The sequence below is a fragment of the Anolis sagrei genome, chromosome X (assembly GCF_037176765.1).
Source record: "Anolis sagrei isolate rAnoSag1 chromosome X, rAnoSag1.mat, whole genome shotgun sequence".
NCBI classification, from domain to species: Eukaryota; Metazoa; Chordata; class Lepidosauria; order Squamata; family Dactyloidae; genus Anolis; species Anolis sagrei.
This window is the reverse complement of record NC_090034.1, coordinates 85,269,545-85,291,842: the sequence shown is the minus strand read 5'-3', so window position 1 is coordinate 85,291,842 and position 22,298 is coordinate 85,269,545. Positions and strand designations below refer to the sequence as shown.

The 22,298-nt window shown below is 45.0% G+C and overlaps 1 protein-coding gene across 1 annotated transcript; it reads left to right on the top strand.

Moving 5' to 3' along the window:
- Positions 1-2,294: 2,294 nt before the first annotated feature.
- LOC137094845 (high mobility group nucleosome-binding domain-containing protein 5-like) lies at positions 2,295-12,019 on the top strand. Its single transcript, XM_067460748.1, has 2 exons — positions 2,295-2,759; positions 12,014-12,019. The coding sequence occupies exons 1-2, from the start codon at positions 2,295-2,297 to the stop codon at positions 12,017-12,019; spliced, it is 471 nt and encodes a 156-aa protein (XP_067316849.1).
- The last annotated feature ends 10,279 nt before the right edge of the window (positions 12,020-22,298 follow it).

The window sequence follows — 22,298 nt, the reverse complement described above, 5'->3', positions numbered from 1 at the left end:
TATAATGGTTTACTCCAAGGCAGCATTCTTGAACCAACCTTGTTCAACATCTGTACTAAGGATCAGCCACAACCACCACTCACAAAGAGCTTTATATATGCTGATGACCTTGGCCTAACAACACAAACAAAATTTATTATTTTATTTATTTCATATATTTATACCCCGCCCTTCTCAGCCCCGAGGGGGGACTCAGGGCGGCCTCACAACAAGCAACATACGATGCTATCACCATCATAAACAATCAACAGACACATTAAAAATTCATTAAAACAATAGATTAAACACGCCAGTTAAAAATCAAATCCAAGTCTGGGTTAATTCAGTGTTGCGGGTTTCCTAAGTTTTCTTTCCACTTGCCACTATTCACTAGTCAAATGCTTGGTCTTTAGTTTTTTTTCTGGAGCCCCTGGTGGCGCAGTGGGTTAAAGCCCTGTACCGTCAGTACTGAAGACCAACAGGTCGCAGGTTCGAATCCGGGGAGAGTCGGATGAGCTCCCTCTATTAGCTCCAGCTCCTCATGCGGGGACATGAGAGAAGCCTCCCACAAGGATGATAAAACATCAAAAATCATCCAGGCGTCCCCTGGGCAATCTCCTTGCAGACGGCCAATTCTCTCACAACAGGAGCGGTTGCTCCTGACACGACAAAAAAAAGAAGTTTTTTTCTAAAAGACAGGTGGGAGGTGGCCAGTCTGATGTCCCTGGGGAGAGAGTTCCACAGGGGCCACTGCCGAGAAGGCCCTGTCTCTCATCCTCACCAATCGCGTTTGTGATGGTGGTGGGATCGAGAGCAGGGCCTCTCCTGATGATCTTAAACTTCATGATGGTTTGTAACAGGAGATACGTTCGGACTTTGAAACAGTCAAAATCCAACTTACTAATGCCTTGAAAGATCTCTCCAGCTACCGCAAAGATAACCACCTGAAGCCTAACCCTGCCAAGACACAAATGTATGCTTTCCACCTACGCAACCATGAAGCCAACAAGAAATTGAAAGTTACCTGGAAAGGCCAAGAGCTCAGACACAGTTCCCATCCTAAATATCTCAGTGTCACCTTAGATCGGACATTAACATTTAGGAAACACTGCATGAACACCAGGCACAAAATAACTTCAAGCAATAACATCTTGCAGAAACTTACTGATAGCGCATGGGGTGCAGACCCACAATTAATAAGAACATCAGCCCTGGCCTTGTCTTACTCAAGTGCTGAGTTGCTTGTCCTGTGTGACACAAGTCTGCCCACACAAAGCAGGTCAATATAGCACTGAACGAAACATGTAGAATAATCATAGGATGTCTCAAACCTACACCTGTTGATAAACTCTACAAGCTAACTGGGATTCCACCCACCTGCTTCCTCTCATTCTCTCCTTCTTACTTTCTGCCTTCTAATTTCAATAAACCTTTTGGACGGGTGTCTCTCTTTCTCTTCTTTCCTTCCCAAAATACATGATTTTGGGCCGATTCCCCTATACCCATACCCTCCCCCTTGGATGCATTACTGAAAGTGGTAGAAATATATTGAGGGGAGGGATACAAGCATCCTTTTCCTGCCATTTCTTCTTGGCCCTGCCTTCCGCCTCTCACTTCTCCCCATAACTTTTGTCTTTGCAAGCAAATGATTTGGGTTTCATCCATTCTGGCTTTGGGGGAAAATCAGGGGTGGAATAAAGCCAGGAACAAAGGTGGGAAGCAGAAGGGCATTGTTCTAGAGGCATAATTATGGGGTGCTTCGCCATCCTTTGTTCTCTGAGAAGAAAGCAAGCTGCTGAAGGACAAAGGATCCTCCCAGATGAAGGGGGGTGCCTGCATTTGGGGCTCCAATGGGGCAAACCCACCCAAAAGAAGAAGAGGGAAGGTGGCCCATCCCAGAAGACCCCATCATTGAGGAGGCCAGGTGAACAGCTATCATTATCGTTAATTAGAGGAGAGGAGTAATTATGGATAATGCCTGTGTGGCCACGAGGGGCTCTCACAATGGGCCATTAGCCTCTTCAGCAAATGAATCCTGAGATGCCCTCCCTTGCAGACCAAGCTCTGCAGCATTAGCAGTGCAGATGGAGAGGAAGGTGGAGAGAAAGCAGAGAAGGATGGAGGAAAGGTGGGAAAAGATGGAGGGAAGGTGGAGAAGGAGGTAGGGAAGGTGGAGAAGGATGGAGAGAAGGTGAAGGAGAAGAGAGAGACGTTTGGAGAAGAATGGAGGGGAGGTGGATAAGGACAGAGGGAAGGTGGAGAAGAATGGAAAGGCGGAGAAGGAGGGAGAAAAGGTGGAGAAGGAGGAAGAGAAGATGGAAAGGGATGGGGAAGGCGAAGAAGGTGGAGAAAGATGGAAAAAAGTGGAGAAGAATGGCAGGAAGATAGAGGAGGATAGAGGGAAGATGGAGAAGGATAGAGGGAAGGTGGGAAAAGATGGAGGGAAGGTGGAGAAGGATGGAGAGAAGGTGAAGGAGAAGAGAGAGACGTTGGAGAAGAATGGAGGAGAGGTGGATAAGGATAGAGGGAAGGTGGAGAAGAATGGAAAGGTGGAGAAGGAGGGAGAGAAGGCGGAGAAGGAGGGAGAGAAGATGGAAAGGGATGGGGAAGGCGAAGAAGGTAGAGAAAGATGGAAAAAGGTGAAGAATGGCAGGAAGATAGAGAAGGATAGAGGGAAGATGGAGAAAGGTAGAGGGAAGGTGGAGAAGGACAGAGGGAAGGTGGAGAAGGATGGAGAGAAGGTGAAGGAAGAGGGAGAGAAGTTAGAGGATGGAGGAAAGGTGAAGAAAAATGAAGAGGTGGAGAAGGAAAGACAACAGAAGGGAAGGGAAGGGAAGGGAAGGGAAGGGAAGGGAAGGGAAGGGAAGGGAAGGGAAGGGAAGGGAAGGGGAAGGGAAGGGAAGGGAAGGGAAGGGAAGGGAAGGGAAGGGAAGGGAAGGGAAGGGAAGGGAAGGGAAGGGAAGGGAAGGGAAAGAAAAGAAAAGAAAAGAAAAGAAAAGGAAAGAAAAGGAAAGAAAAGGAAAGAAAAGGAAAGAAAGGAAAGGAAGGAAAGGAAAGGAAAGGAAAGGAAAGGGAGAGGAAGCAAAGCAAGGGAGGGGCAGAGAAGGAAAGAAAGAAAGGAAAGAAAAAAGGAACAGTAAAATCTTTTTTCAGTGCAATAAGTGCATACAATAAAGTGCAATGACAAATGGAACGGCTTCAAACTATGACTTTGGATTACATGGTTTGAACAATTAATTTTTAATATTGTGTTTAGATGCTTTAATTTATTGGTTTTATTATATATGTTTATTTTGTCTGTATCTTCTGCTTGGCATCGAATTGCTGCCTTGTGTAAGCCGCTCTGAGTCCCCTTCGGGGTGAGAAAGGTGGGGTATAAATATCTATATATATAAAAATGTACTGTCCGTTTATGGGATTAACATAACTCAAAAACCACTGGACAAATTTACACCAAATTTGAACACAATGCACCTCTCAGGCCAACAAGTGACCATCACTCATAAAACACTGACAAACACAGCAGAAGAGACTATAAAAGCCAAAAAATAAAAATACATTATAACACATGTGCAAAACCACTTATATATATGCAAACACACACCTATAGATATTGTTGTTCATTCGTTCAGTCATCTCCGACTCTTCGTGACCTCATGGACCAGCCCACGCCAGAGCTCCCTGTCGGCCGTCACCACCCCCAGCTCCTTCAAGGTCAGTCCAGTCATTTCAAGGATGCCATCCATCCATCTTGCCCTTGGTCGGCCCCTCTTCCTTTTACCTTCCACTTTCCCCAGCATAATTGTCTTCTCCAGGCTGTGCTGTCTCCTCATGAAGTGGCCAAAGTATTTCAACCTTGTCTCTAGTATCCTTCCCTCCAGTGAGCAGTCGGGCTTTATTTCCTGGAGGATGGACTGGTTGGATCTTCTCGCAGTCCAAGGCACTCTCAGAACTTTCCTCCAACCCCACAGCTCAAAAGCATCGATCTTCCTTTGCTCAGCCTTCCCACAAAACACATGTACACAGACTGGGCCACTGCAACACATGGTAGGGCACGGCTAGTGGTAAATAAATAAATAAAGGAAAGAAAAAGGGAATGGAATAGAACGGATGAGAAGGCAAGACATGAGAGGCAAGACAAGAGAAAGGAAGGTGAGGCAAGGCAAGGCTGGACTGGACTGAAATAGATTGCACTGGGCTGGACTGGGGAGAGAAAACTTTTAAGGAGCTGGTGGGAAATGGCATCCTTGATGCTGCCCACCTTTCACCCCCATCTCCCTTCTCTCCTGCTGTGATGGTCCAGGTCAAGTGGTAACTCTCCTCGGCCGCAATCACAGAGGCTATTACTCTCTAATCGCCGTGATAAACCACCAGCCGGAGTGAGTCCAACAAAGGAGGGAATCAAACGAGAACTCCTTTCCCCACTTAGTCAGGGAGCCAGTGCTGGAAAGCAATCTCGGTGCCAATCAAGGTCCCAGAGATGATTTAGTCTGCCCCCACCCCTCTCCTCCATCTCTCTGTCTCTTTCTCTCTTGTCCTTCTGAGGCCTGGAGAGGGGCTGGGTGCAGCCAAAATGTAGAATTAATACCATTCGACATTGCTTTAACTTTCATGGCTCAGTGCTATGGAATCATGGGATTTGTAACTTCACAAGCTTTCTCTGCCAAAGGGGGCTGGTGCCTCACCAAATTACAACTCCCGGGATCCCATAGTGTGGAGCCATGGCCGTTCAAGTGGTGTCAAATTGCATTCATTTTAGAAGGAGTTCCAAGGATCTGACCCAGGCCTCCATACCTTGTGAAAACTCTTTGCAAAGAGGAAATTGCTGGATCCAGACCAGTTATAAATCTGTCACTGAAATTTGGAATGCCAGTTGATAGGAAAACAATTTAAACCTGTTTTAGCTCCTGCCAAAGTCAGTGGGAACCTGGGAAACCAACACTATTGACTTAATGGGCCTTGACTCACCAGTGCATTTAGCCCCAAATAGAAAAGCCTTGTTTTTGTGTGGATTTTCAGTTGCACCCAGAGCATCTTTCAGATCCCCTTCATCACTAGAGAGTATTACACTACTAGCTTGGGGACCCGGCAATGCCCAGGTTATTTGAGAAAGTGGGTAATGGGGGTTCTGTATGCCAAGTTTGGTCTTCATGGGTCATTGGATGAGGGGCGCAGTGGTTTCAGTAAGTGAGTGAAGGTACTGCAAGTCCCATCTTCCATGGTCCATCCTCCTTCAAACTGCAGGAGGATGTGCAGTGGGTCATGGGGGCTCTGCGTGCCAAGTTTGGTCTTTATTGGTCATTGGATGGGGGTCACAGTGGTTTCAGTAAGTGAGTGAAGTGATTGCAAGTCCCATCATCCATGGTCCATCATCCTTCAAACTGCACCAGGATGTAGAGTGGGTCATGGGGGCTCTGTGTGCCAAGTTTGGTCTTGATCAGTCATTGGATGAGGGTCGCAGTTGTTTCAGTAAGTGAGTGAAGGTACTGCAAGTCCCATCATCCATGGCCCACCCTCCTCCAAACTGCAGCAGGATGTAGAGTGCATCATGGAGGCACTGTGTGCCAAGTTTGGTCTTGATCAGTCACTGGATGTGGGTCGCAGTGGTTTCAGTAAGTGAGTGAAGGTACTGCAAATCCCATCATCCATGGTCTATGCCCCTTAGAAATTCATCAGGATGTAGAGTGGGTCATGAGTACTCTGTGTGGCAAGTTTGGGTCTGGTCTGTGATATGTTTGGGATACAATATTCTGTGGGAAGTGAATCGGGTGAAGGTACTGCAAATCCCATCATTCGTGGCCCATCCTGCCCTAAACTGCTCCAGGTTGTAAAGTGGGCCATTGGGCCTCTGTGTGCCAAGCTTGGTCCTGATCCGTCATTAGTGTGGGCCACAGTGCTCTAAGGAAGTGAGTTAAAGTACTGCAAGTTCCGTCATCCATGGTCCATCCTCCCTCAAACTACACCAGGACATAGAGTGGGTCGGGGGGGGGGGGTCTGTCTGCCAACTTTGATCTTGTTCTGTCATTGTTGGGGACCACAAGGTGTTTTGGACTTCAACTCTAACCATTCCTGACAGCTTCAGGTCCCTTTCCTTTTCCCTCTTTGCCACCTCAGAAGGTTGGAATGTTGAGGCTGGCCAATCAGAGACCATATGCAATTTTTTCCACAGTGGCAACCAATCAGAACGCTGCCACATAAACCTCCCTCCACATACAAACATTCACTTTTATTATATACAGTATATATAGATGTAGCAAAATTTGAACAAGTATATGTTCCTGGTTTGAAAGTGTTATTTCCTGTTTAATTGTGCCGTCCTTACTTTCAAAGTCATTGTTATCATCCAGAAACTTTGTTTTTGTGACTGCCACAAACTAGGTTGAATTGGTGGAGACTCTATGAGATATTTCTTGAAAAACTAGAGTAAAATGTGCTGCAGGATTTCCCTCTCACAGAAACAAAGTTTTTTGCAGTTTAATAAACTTTCTCCATGTTTTTATGATAGAACCAATTAGGACATGACATTGATAATCCAGGAACAAAAATCATGTTACATAGTGTTATGGGCTGTCAGTGCGCTCTTGTTCACCTGCCTCAGTGATGAGGACAGACTCATCTCCAGCCGGATTGAGCCAGTGTCAGTCTTGGCGGAGCATTTCTGCCAAAGATCCATCATGCACCCCATCCCTCTGGTGTCACTTCAAATTGCTTCCAGGGGACTTTCATTGCCCGCTTGGTGCCTGGCTGATTTGTTTGCTCACCAAGGAGCTGCGCCGGCACTTTACTGCCTTGGCTCTTGAGGTCACGCGGCGCTTCACATTCATTTTCTCCCAAGTTGAAGCTGAACATCAGAGCTTTTAAGTAGCTGCCAGAGTCTTTCACCGGTGTTTGAAAATTCTCTGGGGTGTTGGGAGAAGGAGGAAGCCAGGGCCTCTGCAAAGCAACAGGAGAAGAAGCAAAAATTGATTTCCATTGCCAAATCTCTAGGGAAAGGCACTCGCTGCCCTATGGACAGAGCGACCATTTCTTCTCATGGGTTGGAAGCCCTGACTGCTAGGGATGATGATGACTTATTTATTTACTTTATTTGTATACCGCATTTTCTCAGCCCGTAGGCGACTCAACGCGGTTTACAACAAGAGCAAAAATGCAATGCTAACAACATACACTATTTAAAAACAATTAACACCGTAATATACTAAGTAACTACACATCAACAGACAACACATTAACATCTCGTAACTAGAATCGTGATCCAAACTCGTCATCCGTAATTCCGTTTTCCTATATTCATTAAATTCGTTGCACTGTTTATCCAAACGCCTGTTCAAACAGCCAGGTCTTCAGTCTTCTTCGAAACACCATTAACAAGGGGGCTGATCTAATGTCCATGGGATGGGCGTTCCACAGCCGGGGGGCCACCACTGAGAAGGCCCTGTCCCTCGTCCCCGCCAAACGTGCCTGTGATGCAGGCGGGATCAAGAGAAGGGCCTCCCCAGAAGATCTTAGAGTCCTGGTGGGTTCATAGGCGGAAATATGTTCGGATAGGTAACTTGGGCCAGAACCGTTTAGGGCTTTATAGGCCAATGCCAGCACTTTGAATTGTGCCCGGTAGCAGATTGGTAGCCAGTGGAGCTGGCGCAGCAGAGGAGTTGTATGCTCCCTGCGCTCCGCTCCTGTTAGTATCATGGCTGCCGAACGTTGAACCAATTGAAGCTTCCGAGCAGTATTCAAAGGCAACCCCACATAGAGAGTGTTGCAGTAGTCTAAACGGGATGTAACCAGAGCGTGGACTACCGTGGCCAAGTCAGACTTCCCAAGGTACGGGTGATGATGATGATGATGATGATGAACTTTATTTTTCTACCCCTGCCTCCATCTCCCCGAAGGGACTCGGGGCTGCTTACATGGGGCCAAGCCCAGGGAACATACAATTAGAAGCAGAGCAATAACAAAATACAATTTAAAAGCATAAAACAAACATAACAATAATAGCATCAAGCAACAAAAGAACTAAAGGGGGGAGGCCAAAATACAGGCCGATTAAAGAGTAATTGGTTCAACAAGGTGGATGAAAATGTATAATAGCATAGGAAATATCATTAAAACAAAGCAATCTAACAGGATCAGAAATAATTCAGTTTGACTTATAAAATCTGAATAGTAATATAATATAGGAAATTCAGGCTGAATGATAATTAGGTTGCCATACCAGTCGTATGCCATGGGGTTGTCAGTCAAATGCACAACGAAACATCCAGGTTTTTAATTCCTTATGGAATGTGGCTAGTGAGGGCGCCAGCCTGATCTCCCTGGGGAGGGAGTTCCAGAGACGAGGGGCCACCACCGAGAATGCCCTTTCCCTCGTCCTCACCAATCGCACCTGAGACGGGGGTGGGAGCGAGAGAAGGGCATCCCCGGACAATCTTAAGGATCATGTAAGCTCATAGGGGAGGAGGCGGTCGTGCAGATAGGCAGGTCCTGATGCTTCCTTTAGGGCTCATCTACACTGTAGTGAGAATGCGGTTTGACTTTAATTGCCATTTATGAAATCCTCAGAAATGTAGTTTGATGACACACCAGCACTCTTTGACAGAGAAAGCTAAAGACCTTGTAAAACTACGATTTCCAGGATTCCATAGCATCGAGCCAGGGCAGTGAAAGCAGTGTCAAACTGCATTCATTCTGCAATAAATGCACCTATAATGGAGTGGCTGCTCCAAGCCTGGTTTTAATGTGTATTTTGAAGGAATTATCTTTTAGGTTGGGTTTCAGCATCTTGGAAAGGCTTCTTTGATATTTGGATTAAGAGGCAGAGTGGATTCATGACCAAACTGCCACTCTTGCAAATACTTCCACTTTCAAGTTGAAATCTTGGATCACTTTAGCAGAACCAAGAAGTATTTTACAAAGTATCTCTGATGCTGGAAATTTGGAGTTTTTAAAAGTCCCGTGGATAACCAAGGGACGCCTGGCAAGCTTTGCTACCCGCGGAAGGCACGAATCAGAAATTAGGAACCAGGAATCTCACCAGGTTGAAGGCAAATGGCAGAGACTTTATTCAATTTGCACAAAGGGAACACTTGTGCAGCACGGATGCTCAAAGGGTACAAGTGTAAAAGCATTATCATAAGCAGACATTTTTATAAACAAGAATTCTCATGCATTCACGTTGCTACGTTTTGAAAACTCCCTCCCTTTCCCTTGATTGGCCAATGCCTAGAAGCCGGCCAGCAAACCCCAGGCCCCTGATTGGTCAGGAGATGTGTCTTAGCTGGTGCATGCCCTGATTGGAGGAGGCAGCAATGACGTAGCCGGGGATCTTGAATCCGTGTTTAGCTGCTGTGTCGGACTGGATGAGAGCTAACAAATTGAAACTGAATCCAGACAAGACAGAGGTCCCACTGGTCAGTTGTAAGGCCGAACAGGGTATAGGGTTACAGCCTGTGCTGGACGGGGTTACACTCCCCCTGAAGACGCAGGTTCCCAGCTTGGGAGTGATCCTGGACTCATCGCTGAGCCTGGAACCCCAGGTCTCGGCGGTGGCCGGGAGAGCTTATGCACAATTAAAACTTGTGCACCAGTTGCGCCCGTACCTTGGGTAGTCTGATCTGGCCACAGTGGTCCACACTCTTGTTACATCCCGAATAGACTACTGCAACGCACTCTACGTGGGGTTGCCCTTGAAGACGTGAGGTTGGTGGGGACGAGGAGCAGGGCCTTCTCGGTGGTGGCCCCTCACCTGTGGAACTCACTCCCGGGAGAGATTAGGGCATCAACATCCCTCCTCTCCTTCAGGAGGAAAGTAAAGATGTGGTTGTGGGACCAGGCCTTTGGGCAATCTGACAACTAGATAAGGACAATCAAACGACTAGGACTGACAGGACTGACAATGTGGAATTGGAATTTGGACTATGAGATAGCGAACGCTGACCGTCTATGAGGAGTAATTAGGTTTGTATCGTTTTATTGGTTTTACTGGTTTTATTGGTTTTAGGACTGTAATGTAGGAATTGTTGTTTCACTGTTTCACTGTTTAATTGATGTTATTTTGTGTTACTACTGTTATGTGATGTTGGCATTGAATTGTGCCTTTGTAAGCCGCCCTGAGTCCCCTTCGGGGTGAGAAGGGCAGGGTAGAAGAAACCGAAATAAATAAATAATAAATCTCCTCCCACCTGGGCAGGGAGGCCCTGGGGCTTCCAATGAACTGGCAGAGGTGGTATTGAGGGTGGTGAGGTCTCTAGGGGTCAGACCAATCTCTAGGTGGGTAGCAATGAAATGCTGGAGACAAAGAAAAGTCCAAAAGGTGATTTGAAAGGATTGTGCAGATACCGGACCCTGCCAGGGAAGAAAATGCAGGTTGTGGTCCCAGACATCTTCACATGCTCGGGAAACAAAGAAAGAGTCCTTAAGATGCATATTTGTTGATGGGATCATAATCAAGGTCTTGCCCTTGACCTTTGTCCTGCGGATGGCTGAGATCCCCAAAAGGGAACTGCCTGGCCGTGGGCAGAGGGGCTCCCGCTGAGATGCAGGAAGGTCCTTTGTCCTATAGTCTATGTCCCATCTCTGATTCCTACACAGGGTGTGGAATGAGTATCTAGAATTGCTCAAGAGAGGTTACTGGAGTTCATAGGTTCATGTATATTTGCCTTTGTTCATTTGGCCTTCCATCCTCGGGAAACTAGAAATCCCACAGTGGTCGAACTATGTCTTTTTTTATTAGGGGTGGCACTGAAGGTCCTTGACAACACCTCCACCAAATGCCAATATGTGCGGATTGGTGGTCATTGTACATGGCTGGCAAATCCATTGCCAGTGCACCAAGGCAAAGTACATTCATGGGCTCTAGTGTAGATGCCCTCCTAGTTGCACCTTTTAAGTGTCTGTCTCGGACATGACTGTGCTGGTACGTCTGTACCAGGAGCTCCAACTTTATTTCCTTTCTGTTATCTGCTTGCCGTCATAGGGCAGAGCTCCTGTCCATCATAATTAAGCTTTGGTTCCGCCCCTTGTTCAGGGCTCTGGGAGGGAAAGGAGCCATTTTGGGGCAGTCTCACATAAGGAAGCTAAACTATAGGACGTAGACCAGCTCGTCCCGTAGAAAAGCTTCTTTTCTCAAGAGCTTCCAGGGAAAAAGAACATCTGGGGAAACAGAAACAGAAATTGCAGGGAAAAGGTCCCAAGGCTCTGGCTGAGAGCTCACAGCCTCTCGGCCTCATAGCAATCAGAGGGAAAACAGCCCTGAAGTTTTCAAAGAATTTTCTGAGGGAGGACAGCACTACAGATCCACAGAACTCCATCTGAAATATCGACAAGCCTCGGCTGGTAGGTCTACTCGATACCCAGACGCATTTGGAATCGGTAGTAGGACCCACACTGATGAGGCATAGATAGTAACCAGCCTGGGAGAGGTTAAATAGGGTTGTTTTTTCCTACAGAGAAAGTACAGTTAATCAAAGTCAGATACCAGTCCATTGAGGACTAGACTAAGAAAGCCTTGAAGTGTTGTTTGAACAATTGAAGATTTGTTGTTTGTTCCATAATAAAGACTTTGTTGTATCTTTAAAGACTCTAAAGACCATCACTTCAGAAAAATCCCTGAAAACCTCTCTTTGAGGCGCCCTGGCTTCCCGTTGGGCTTAAAGTATACGTCCTATAGAAAAGGCAGCTGTTACAGGCCCAGCGCACGACAGAACAATGACTCTTCCAGATGTGTTGGGAAGCAGAGCTACTCCAAAGACTGAATTTGAAAGCATCCTAAGAGCTTTGCATTGGGACAAGGGAACCTGGCAACCATGATTTATCCCTCCCATTTCCAAAGGATGATGTTTCCCTCCCAGATAATGATGTCTCCCTCCTCCCCCTTGACCTGCACAAACGGGGAGATAATAGAAAGCAATTGAAATCAAGACGCATTAATCTTAACCGAGGGAAAAGCCTTCCACGCAGAGGAGTTCTCTTTGGGCTGCTGCGAGATCCAACTGGCCTTTATCCGCACAGTTTTTGTCCCTTTGCTCTTCTTTAACAGGATTAAGTGTGTTCTGCACTCACTCTGGCCTTGAACAGCATTGCGCTGAACACATGATCTTTCCTTCCAGTTCATAGGCAACCCCACATGATTCCTCAAACACAAGACATACAATCTGGAATACTTTCCACATTCATTGCAACAAGTTTGATGTTCACCTTGCCTTGCTTTGAACCCAGAAAATCCTTCCTAAATGCACTGGAACGAGCCACTCTCCTGAATCTTGGGAACAGCCTCCGAGACTTGCTTGAGGAGAGGACCCCTTAATTTGTCTTGTCAGCCTCCTCCTTGGCAGAATTAATTGGAATTTGCTGACAACAACCCGGGAACAATAAGGAGCGGTGATAAGTGTCCTTAGCATCCCTTTACCAGAGCCGTGTTAAGGTCTGCTACAGGCCTGTCGGAAAAATGGATTAGGTGTCTCTGCCGCTGATTTATGGCCCTTAAAGGAGAGCAGCTGGATCGGGACACCTGAGCTGGTTCCCTTTTGTCCCCAAAGGCATTTTTGGTCCTGAAAGCATGACAGAGGAAGAAAAGAAGGGTATCCCACCCCAAAGAAGGTCCAGCTAGCCAAGGCTCATTCACTCCGGACTCATTCACTTAGTCACATCCCTCCATCCGTCCCTTTATTTATGCCCCTTCTTTCTCCCAAATTGGGTCTCAAGGCAACTTACAAAAGGCAGAAAGATGCAATACAAAACATACAGTTAAAAGCATACGATACGTGATTAGAACAGCATTGAATCAGCAATAAAATCCAAAATCTTACGTTGGGACAACTGCCATATACTCCAGATCTGAACTGGATTATATGAGTCTACACTGCCATATATCCCAGTTCAAAGCAGATAATCTGGATAAAAAAGGCCTTACAGTATAAAAAAGGCCTTACAAAACCATTACCTGCTGGGATAAAAAGGTCTGGACAGCAAAAAGATAGCAAAGAAGAAGCCATCCTAGGCTGCATCTACACTATGGATCGAATGCAGTTTGACTGACATGACTGAGTATTATGGAATCCCAGGATTTGTAGTTTGGCACCAGCACTCTTTGGCAGAGAAGGCCTTGTAAAACTACAACTCCCAGGATCCCATAGCACTAAGTCCAGGGCAGTTAAGTGGTCAAACTGCATTAATTCAACAGTGTAGATGCTTTCCTATTTTCCACTGGAAGGGAGTTCAGAGTCATGGAGTAGCCACCAAAAAGAGGGAGCAAAAAGGTCTGAATGCATTTCAGCACCACTTGAACTGCCATGGCTCAAGGCTATGGAATCATGGGATTTGCATATTGCACTCTCGGTCAGAAAAAGCTAAATATCTTACAAAACTATGTACAACTCCCACAATACCATAGCCTTGAGCCATGGTAGTTAAAGTGGTACCAAACTGCATTCATTCTACCATGTAGATGGACTTTGACTTCCCAAGCAGGGCTTCGAACCTTGGTCTCCAGAATCATAGCACTATGTAACACGATTTTTGTCCGTGGGTTATAAATATCATTTGCTCATTGGCTCTGTGATAAAAACGTAAGAAAAGTTTATTAAACTGCAAAAACTTTGTCTCTGCGGGAGGGACATCCAACACCACATTTTGCTATAGCTTTTCAATGAATATCTCATCGTCTCAAACAATTCAACCTCTGAGGATGCTTGCCATAGATGCAGGCGAAACGTCAGGAGAGAATGCCTCTAGACCATGGCCAAATAGCCCGAAAAAACCTACAACAACCCAATTCAACCTAGTTTGTGACAGCCACACAAATGAATTTTCTGGAGCAAAACAACTACTTTCAAAGCTAGGACTGCATAATTAAACAGGAAATAACACTTTCAAACCAGGAACAGATTTTTTTTTCAAATTTTGTTACATAATGTAGTCCAACACTCAAACTACTAAACCACATTGAATCCCTCCAGGATCAGAGCAGTCACCAAAGGCCATCAGAAAACACAGTATTTTCTGTTGTTCATGAGGGTTCTGTATGGAAAGTTTGGCCCAATTCTATTGTTGGTGGGGTTTAGAGTTCTCTTTGATTGTAGGTGAACTATAAATCCCAGCAGCTATAATTTCCAAATGTCAAGGTATATTTTCCCCAAACTCTACCAGTGTTCACATTTGGGTATATTGAGTATTCGTGCCAAGTTTGGTCCAAATCCATCATTGTTTGAGTCCACAATGCTCTCTGGATGTAGGTGAATTATAACCCCAAAACTCAAGGTCAATACCCACCGAACCCTTCCAGTATTTTCTGTTGGTCATTGGAGTTCTGTGTGCCAAGTTTGGTTTAATTCCATCCTTGGTGGAGTTCAGAATGCTCTGATTGTAGGTGAACTATAAATCCCAGCAACTACTGCGACTGGAAAATGATTTTAGTAATGAGACGTTGAGGACTTATGTTTTATTGTTTCTATTGTCTCTATGGTTTTTATATGGTTTATATTATATGTTGATATTTTAATTATATTTTATGTTGTTGGGGGCATTGAATTTTGCCAATTGTAAACCGCCCTGAGTCGCCTCTGGCCTGAGAAAGGCAGTATATAAATAAGGTAAATAAATAAAATAAATAAATACATAAACTACAACTCCCAAATGACAAAATCAATCCCCCTCCAACCCCACCAGTATTCATATTTGGGTGTAGCGAGTATTTTTGCCAAATTGGGTCCAGTGAATGAAAATACATCCTGAATATCAGATATTTACACAATGATTCATAATAGTAGCAAAATTACAGTTATGACGTACCATTGAAAATGATTTTATGGTTGGGGGTCACCGTGACATGAGGAACTCTATTATGGGACTGCAGCATTAGGAAGGTTGAGAACCACTGATATAGAGACTTTTTAATAAATAGGAAACATGGTCTTTTTACCCATGAGAATTTGTTTCCTCTGGGCCCTCCTCTCCTTTTCCCCTTTTCTATGGCAACAGCACTGACCACTCTATTTATAAGACAGCCCATGCCTCCCCGCTTTTAACCCAGTCTACAACTATTATCCAATGATGGGGAATGATGAGCATTGCTGTCCTGAAACATCTAGAGCAGGGGTCCTCAAACTATGGCCCGGGGGCCGGAAGCGGTCCTCCAAGGTCACCTACCCGGCCCTCGCTCAGGGTCAACCTAAGTCTGAAATGACTTGAAAGCACACAACAAAGGTGGCTAAAGCACAAAACGAGCTCAGGTTTGCCAGGGACGTTAAAAACAATAAAAAGGGTTTCTTTTCTTATGTCAGTAGAAAAAGGAAAAACAAGAAGGCAATAGGGCCTCTTCGAGGAGAAGATGGGGCAATGCTGACAGGGGGTAGGGAAAAGGCAGAACTACTTAATGCCTTCTTTGCCTCGGTCTTCTCACAAAAAGAAAGTCATCTTCAACCTCAGCAAGATGGAGTGGGTGAGGGATTAGAGGACATCCAACCCCAAATTGGGAAACAAGTCGTCCAGGAATACCTGGCCGCTCTAAATTAGTTGAAGTCCCCAGGGTCAGATCAACTACACCCCAGAGTATTGAAGGAACTAGCGGAAGTCATTATGGAACCATTGGCAATCATCTTTGAGAGTTTTTGGAGAACAGGGGAAGTTCCAGCAGATTGGAGGAGGGCCAATGTGGTCCCAATCTTCAAGAAGGGAAAAAAGGATGACCCAAACAACTACCGTCTGGTCAACCTCACGTCGATACCGGGCAAGATTCTGGAAAAGATTGTTAAGGAAGTGGTCTGCAAACACTTAGAAACAAATGCGGTCATTGCTAATAGTCAACATGGATTTATCAAAAACAAGTCATGCCAGACCAGTCTGATCTCTTTTTTCGATAGAGTTACAAGCTGGGTAGATGCGGGGAATGCTGTGGATGTAGAGTACCTGGATTTCAGTAAGGCCTTCGACAAGGTCCCCCATGACCTTCTGGCAAGGAAACTAGTCCAATGTGGGCTAGGCAAAACTACGGTGAGGTGGATCAGTAATTGGTTAAATGGACGAACCCAGAGGGTGCTCACCAATGCTTCCTCTTCATCCTGAAAAGAAGTGACAAGTGGAGTGCCGCAGGTTTCCGTCCTGGGCCCGGTCCTGTTCAACATCTTTATTAATGACTTAGATGAAGGGCTAGAAGGCATGATCATCAAGTTTGCAGACGACACCAAATTGGGAGGGATAGCCAATACTCCAGAGGACAGGAGCAGGACTCAAAACGATCTTGACAGATTAGAGAGATGGGCCAAAACTAACAAAATGAAGTTCAACAGGGACAAATACAAGATACTCCATTTTGGCAGGAAAAACGAAATGCAAAGATACAGAATGGGGGACAATGCCTGGCTCGAGAGCAGTACATGTGAAAAAGATCTTGGAGTCCTTGTGGACAACAAGTTAAACATGAGCCAACAATGTGATGTGGCGGCAAAAAAAGCCAATGGGATTTTGGCCTGCATCAATAGGAGCATAATGTCTAGATCTAGGGAAGTAATGCTACCCCTCTATTCCGCTTTGGTTAGACCACACCTGGAATATTGTGTCCAATTCTTGGCACCACAATTCAAGAGAGAGATTGACAAGCTGGAATGTGTCCAGAGGAGGGCGACTAAAATGATCAAGGGTCTGGAGAACAAGCCCTATGAGGAGCGGCTTAAGGAGCTGGGCATGTTTAGCCTGAAGAAGAGAAGACTGAGAGGAGATATGATAGCCATCTGAGAGGAAGCCACAGGAAGCCACAGGGAGGAGGGAGCAAGCTTGTTTTCTGCTTCCCTGGAGACTAGGACACTAAACAATGGCTTCAAACTACAAGAAAGAAGATTCCATCTGAACATGAGGAAGAACTTCCTGACTGTGAGAGCTATCTGATTTGAGGATTGAGCTGCAACTCTGGAGACCAGGATCCAGATTATTATTATTATTATAAATAATAATAATAAATAAGTTGAAGCAAAACAACTGGAAAAGCTTACACGATATGAGGACTTAAAGATTGAACTTCAAAGACTGTGGCACAAGCCAGTCAAGGTGGTCCCAGTGGTGACCGGCACACTGGGCGCAGTGCCTAAAGACCTTGGCTTGCACTTAAACACAATTGGCACTGACAAAATTACCATCTTCCAGCTGCAGAAGGCCACCTTACTAGGATCTGCATCCATTATTCGCCAATACATCACACAGTCGTAGATACTTGGGAAGTGTCCAACGTGTGATCCAATACAACAGCCAGCAGAGTGTCTGCTGTGGACTCATCTTGTTTTGTTTCAAATAATAATAATAATAATAATAATAATAATAATAATAATAATAAACTTTTTTTTACCCCACCACCACGGGCCAAGCCCAGCAATACAGTAAAACAATATAACACAAGAACACAGCAGAAAGTAAGAAAAGAAAATAAAAAAATAAAAACCAATATAAATAAACAGAGCAACAATATAAAATCAGAACATTAAAACACAGAAAATTTAATCACAGTGGGCAGGGCCAATTGCGAAGATTAAAATTTAAAACACTGGGTGAGAGAGCAATGTAATGTATCAGGACAGGGGATCCGTGGGAAAAGGTAGGGTTTAATTGCACTAACAGGTAAAATAAAGTGCTTCTGAGGGCATTGTATGCAGGGTTTGGTCAGGGATTATTGTACATTCAATCACTGAAGGCACACTGGAACAGCTAAGTTTTTAAGCTCTTCCTAAATACTGCCAGGGTGGGTGCTTGCCTAATATCTCTGGGGAGTGAATTGCAGAGCCGAGCAGCCACCACAGAGAAGGCCCTCTCCCTCGTCCCCACAAGTCGCACTTGCGATGGGGACAGGAGTGAGAGAAGGGAGCCAGAGAAGATCGACGAGATCATGTAGGTTCGTAGACAAAAATGCAGTCATCAGGCATGTAGCCAGGGGGGGTGCTCGGGGGGCTTCAGCCCCCCCCCCCCCCAAAATTTTCATGGTGGTTCGCGAAAAGGCCTTACTGGTGCATTATTTAAACTGTTATGTTTATTCATATAATGATCTGATCACCATACTCAATATATCCCATATGCATGGGGGTATTGGGGTAATGATACAAAAGGTTTGCTAGGCTAGACCCTCTTTCACTCAGACTCAGCCCCCCCCAAAACTCAGCCCCCCCCCCCGAAACGAAATCCTGGCTATGGGCCTGGCGGTCATGTAGGTAGGCGGGTCCCAAACCGTTCAGGGCTTTGTAGGTAAGAACCTGCACCTTGAATTGGGACCAGAAAATAAACGGCAGCCAATGGAGCTCCTTAAACAGGGGAGCTGACTGCTCCCTGCTGCAGTTCCTCCAAAAAAAGAGAAAAAAATGCCCCATCCTTTCAAAAAGCTGGATGAATTTCCTCTTGACAAGAACACAGCCATGTGCTGGAAGCCCACTTCGTATGCACACATGCATCTATGTGCCTCTAAGAGGGATATCCAACCCAGAGAGACACTTTCCAGACTGGAGGGTCCTCCTAAAAGCCGCCTCTTGCTCCATCTTCATTATTGCTCTGTCTCCTCTCTTCTTTTCCCAGGGCTTTAATTCGCTGGACCAGGATGCTCATTACAGCCAATTATTATTATGGCCCATTTCGTTATTAACTGAATTACCTTCGGGTGACGCTTCTTGAAAACCAAATTCATATTCTCAGTTGGCCAGCCTGGATCTGGGAAGACATTTCCAGGATGGCCTGCTTTGGGGAGAATGTCTTCCTTGCATTATATTGTTATTTTCCCTCTTTATTTCTTTTTCCTTGGGATAAATACACACACCAGAAGGAGGGGTGCTTATGTTATGCTCCTCAAGACACAACAAGGAAATGGGAAATGTTTTTTGTTGGGCCAATGTGGCAGTGTTCAGTTTTGTATTTCTTTGGTGTTCTGTATTTAAGCAAAACAACAACAACAACAACAACAACAACTTTATTTATATTCAGCTCTATCTCCCTGAAGGGACTCAGGGCGGATTCCAAACATAAAAGGCAATACATTTGAGAACCACACATGTGAGGCTGATCGGGATAAAAGCCGGTCTGAGTCCCTCTATGGAGGTAGAGAAGATTGTGATATAAAAGTTTTAAATAAATAAAAATAAAATAAATAAATGTATAAATATGTGAGAGGAAGCCACAGGGAGGAGGGAGCAAGCTTGTTTTCTGCTTCCCTGGAGACTAGGACGCGAAACAATGGCTTCAAACTACAAGAAAGGAGATTCCATCTGAACATGAGGAAGAACTTCGTGACTGTGAGAGCCGTTCAGCAGTGGAACTCTCTGCCCCGGAGTGTGGTGGAGGCTCCTTCTTTGGAAGCTTTTAAACAGAAGCTGGATGGCCATCTGTCAGGGGTGATTTAAATGCAATATTCCTGCTTCTTGGCAGGGGGTTGGACTGGATGGTCCATGAGGTCTCTTCCAACTCTTTGATTCTATGATTCTATGAAATTGTAGAGGTGATAATTGGATACATTTCTGCCAACAATGAACAAGTTTTCTAAAGCAGTGACGGAAGAAGTCGACACTCTGTTTCCGCAACCAGCGTCTCACAGTTCTCTCAACGTACCCATCATGCACAGATCTTTCAATAGCCAAGCAAAGCAATAATGTGACCCACACGTTCTTGTGAAATGCCAATTACACTTGAAATTTCTCTCTGAGTGATACGACGATCGTCCTGAATCAATCTGTCAACCTTTTGCTTGTGAACCTCGGTGGTTGCTATCACAGGACGTCCAACTCTTTGTTTGTCACGCAAGTCAGATGTTCCCACTTCAACATCTTTAAACTTACTCGCCCAACGATGCACAGTACTCACATCAACACAATCACCATAAGCATCTTGCATTCTCTGATGAATCCCCTTTGGGGTGACACCTTCTCCTGTCAAGAATTCAATGACTGCACATTGCTTAAGTCGCACTGACTGACCGTCTGTGCAGGGTTCCATACTTCTCAACACAACCGTTCAATGCTAAGGCTTCCTGCCAAAATGGAACTGTAGAGGAGAGTCTACAGCCAGTACCTGCTGCATACCAGTACTGCCATCCGTTGAGGAGTTAACGAAGGAGGAGGCATTACTTTTCATTCAACCCTAGTAGGAGCCAGACCAGATTCCCCAGATAGAGGATGCCTTCAGGTCACGCTATGCCTTTCCCTCCCTTCTGCCAGGGAGCTGTAAGTGTCTCAGCATGATTCAGTCCCAGCTGTGAAAATCACAGCCATTACTTTATCTCCTGCTGGCTCTAAAGGGGAGGATAGGCTGCTGCCACCGTGTGTCAGGAAAAGATCCCCAGCCCACCCAGAAAACATTGAAAATAAACCCTGTGCCATTGAATGGAGGGCCCGTCCTGTCGCTCTCTGCCATATTGGAGTGATGCAGCCATCTCCATCCCTAATAAAAAGAGATACTTTTATACCCCCTCCCCGCCAACCTAGCAGTTTGAAAACATGCAAATAATAATAATAATAATAATAATAATAATAATAATAACTTTATTTTTATACCCTGCCTCTATCTCCCTGAAGGGACTCTGGGTGGCTTACATGGGACCAAGCCCAGTAACACAGAGTTAAAAACATAACATATAAAATATAACAATAATATAAAACAGCATAAAACAACATTATAACAGTAATAAACAGCCATCATAAGCAACAACCAAGAACATACTTCAAGGGTCTGGAGAACAAGCCCTATGAGGAGCGGCTTAAAGAGCTGGGCATGTTTAGCCTGCAGAGAAGAGAAGACTGAGGGGAGACATGATAGCCATGTATAAATATGTGTGGGGAAGTCATAGGGAGGAGGGAGAAAACTTGTTTTCTGCTGGAAGACTGGAGACTAGGACGTGGAGCAATGGCTTTAAACTACAAGAAAGGACATTCCACCTGAACATTAGAAAGAACTTCGTAAGAGTGAGAGCTGTTCAGTAGTGGAACTCTCTACTACAAATGCAGTGTAACAGACATAGGAAAATGGAACGATTCGACGACGTAATTGGACAATGTTTTAACGAGGAGACCCTAATGATACATGTTTTTATTGATTTTATTGATTCTGCTATGGTTTTATTATTCAATGGTTTTAGTGTATTGAGATTGTATTTTATGGTCTGGGTACCAACTATAAACCATCCTGAGTTGCCTGCAGGCTGAGAGGGACGGTATATAAATATAGTAAACTAGGTGTCCCCTGCCACGCATTGCTGTGGCCCACATGGGGGTTCTGTGTGGGAGGTTTAGCCTAATTCTATCGTTGGTTGGATTCAGAATGCTCTGTGATTGTAGGTGAACTATAAATCCCAGCAACTACAACTCCCAAGTGTCAAGATTCTATTTTCCCCAAACTCCACCAGTGTTCACATTTGGGCATATTGAGTATTCATGTAGAGTTTGGTCCAGATCCATCATTGTTTGAATCCACACTGCTCTCTGGATGTAGGTGAACTACAACTCCAAAACCAAAGGACACTGCCCACCAAACATTTCCAGTATTTCTGTTGGTCATGGGAGAACTGTGTGCCAAGTTTGGTTCAATTCCCAAGTGGGGTTCAGAATGCTCTTTTATTGTAGGTGAACTTTAAATCCCAGCAACTACAACTCCCAAATGACAAAATCATTTTTTTTAGTGCAGGAAATACATTGGATTATTAGGTGTCTTGTGTCCAAAGTTGGTGTCAATTCGTCCAGTGGTTTTTGAGTTCTGTTAATCCCACAAACGAACATCACATTTTTATTTATATAGATAAATAAATAAATATCCTGAAGTGTGGTGGAGGCTCCATCTATGGAGGCTTTCAAGCAGAGGCTGGATGTCCATCTGTTGGGGGTGCTTTGAATGTGATAGTCCTGCTTCTTGGCAGGGGGTTGGACTGGATGGTTCACGAGGTCTCTTCCAACTCTATGATTCTATGATTCTATATCCCAGGACTATGGGAGCTAGACAAAGATGATGATTCAAAGGACTAACACAATAACTCAGATCTGATTCTATGATTCTATGAAATGTCAAGCAATGACAGTATGTATTGTTCTACAATAGTTATGCAAGTTCTCTTCAATTTCTCCCATTGTGCTGCTTGAGCAATGACTGGTGTCTTTCTTTGCTCTCCAAAACACACCAAAATTAAGGCAGCACTACTTGGTGTCCTCCTAACCATCATTTTATCCTTCCCAACTACAATTAAATTTTGTGAAGGATTTGAGGAGCAAAATCTACTCAAAGCAAATGTGATTCAACCAACAAACTGGCTATTAGCAGTGTGGAAACTTAGGTGGGTCCATTTAAGAAGATAGTCTCCTTCATTCATTAGGTCCAGCAGT

What these genes read in the sequence shown, in the direction of transcription:
- LOC137094845 (XM_067460748.1), top strand. Translation starts at nt 2,295, where the DNA reads ATGGAAAGGGATGGGGAAGGCGAAGAAGGTGGAGAAAGATGGAAAAAA.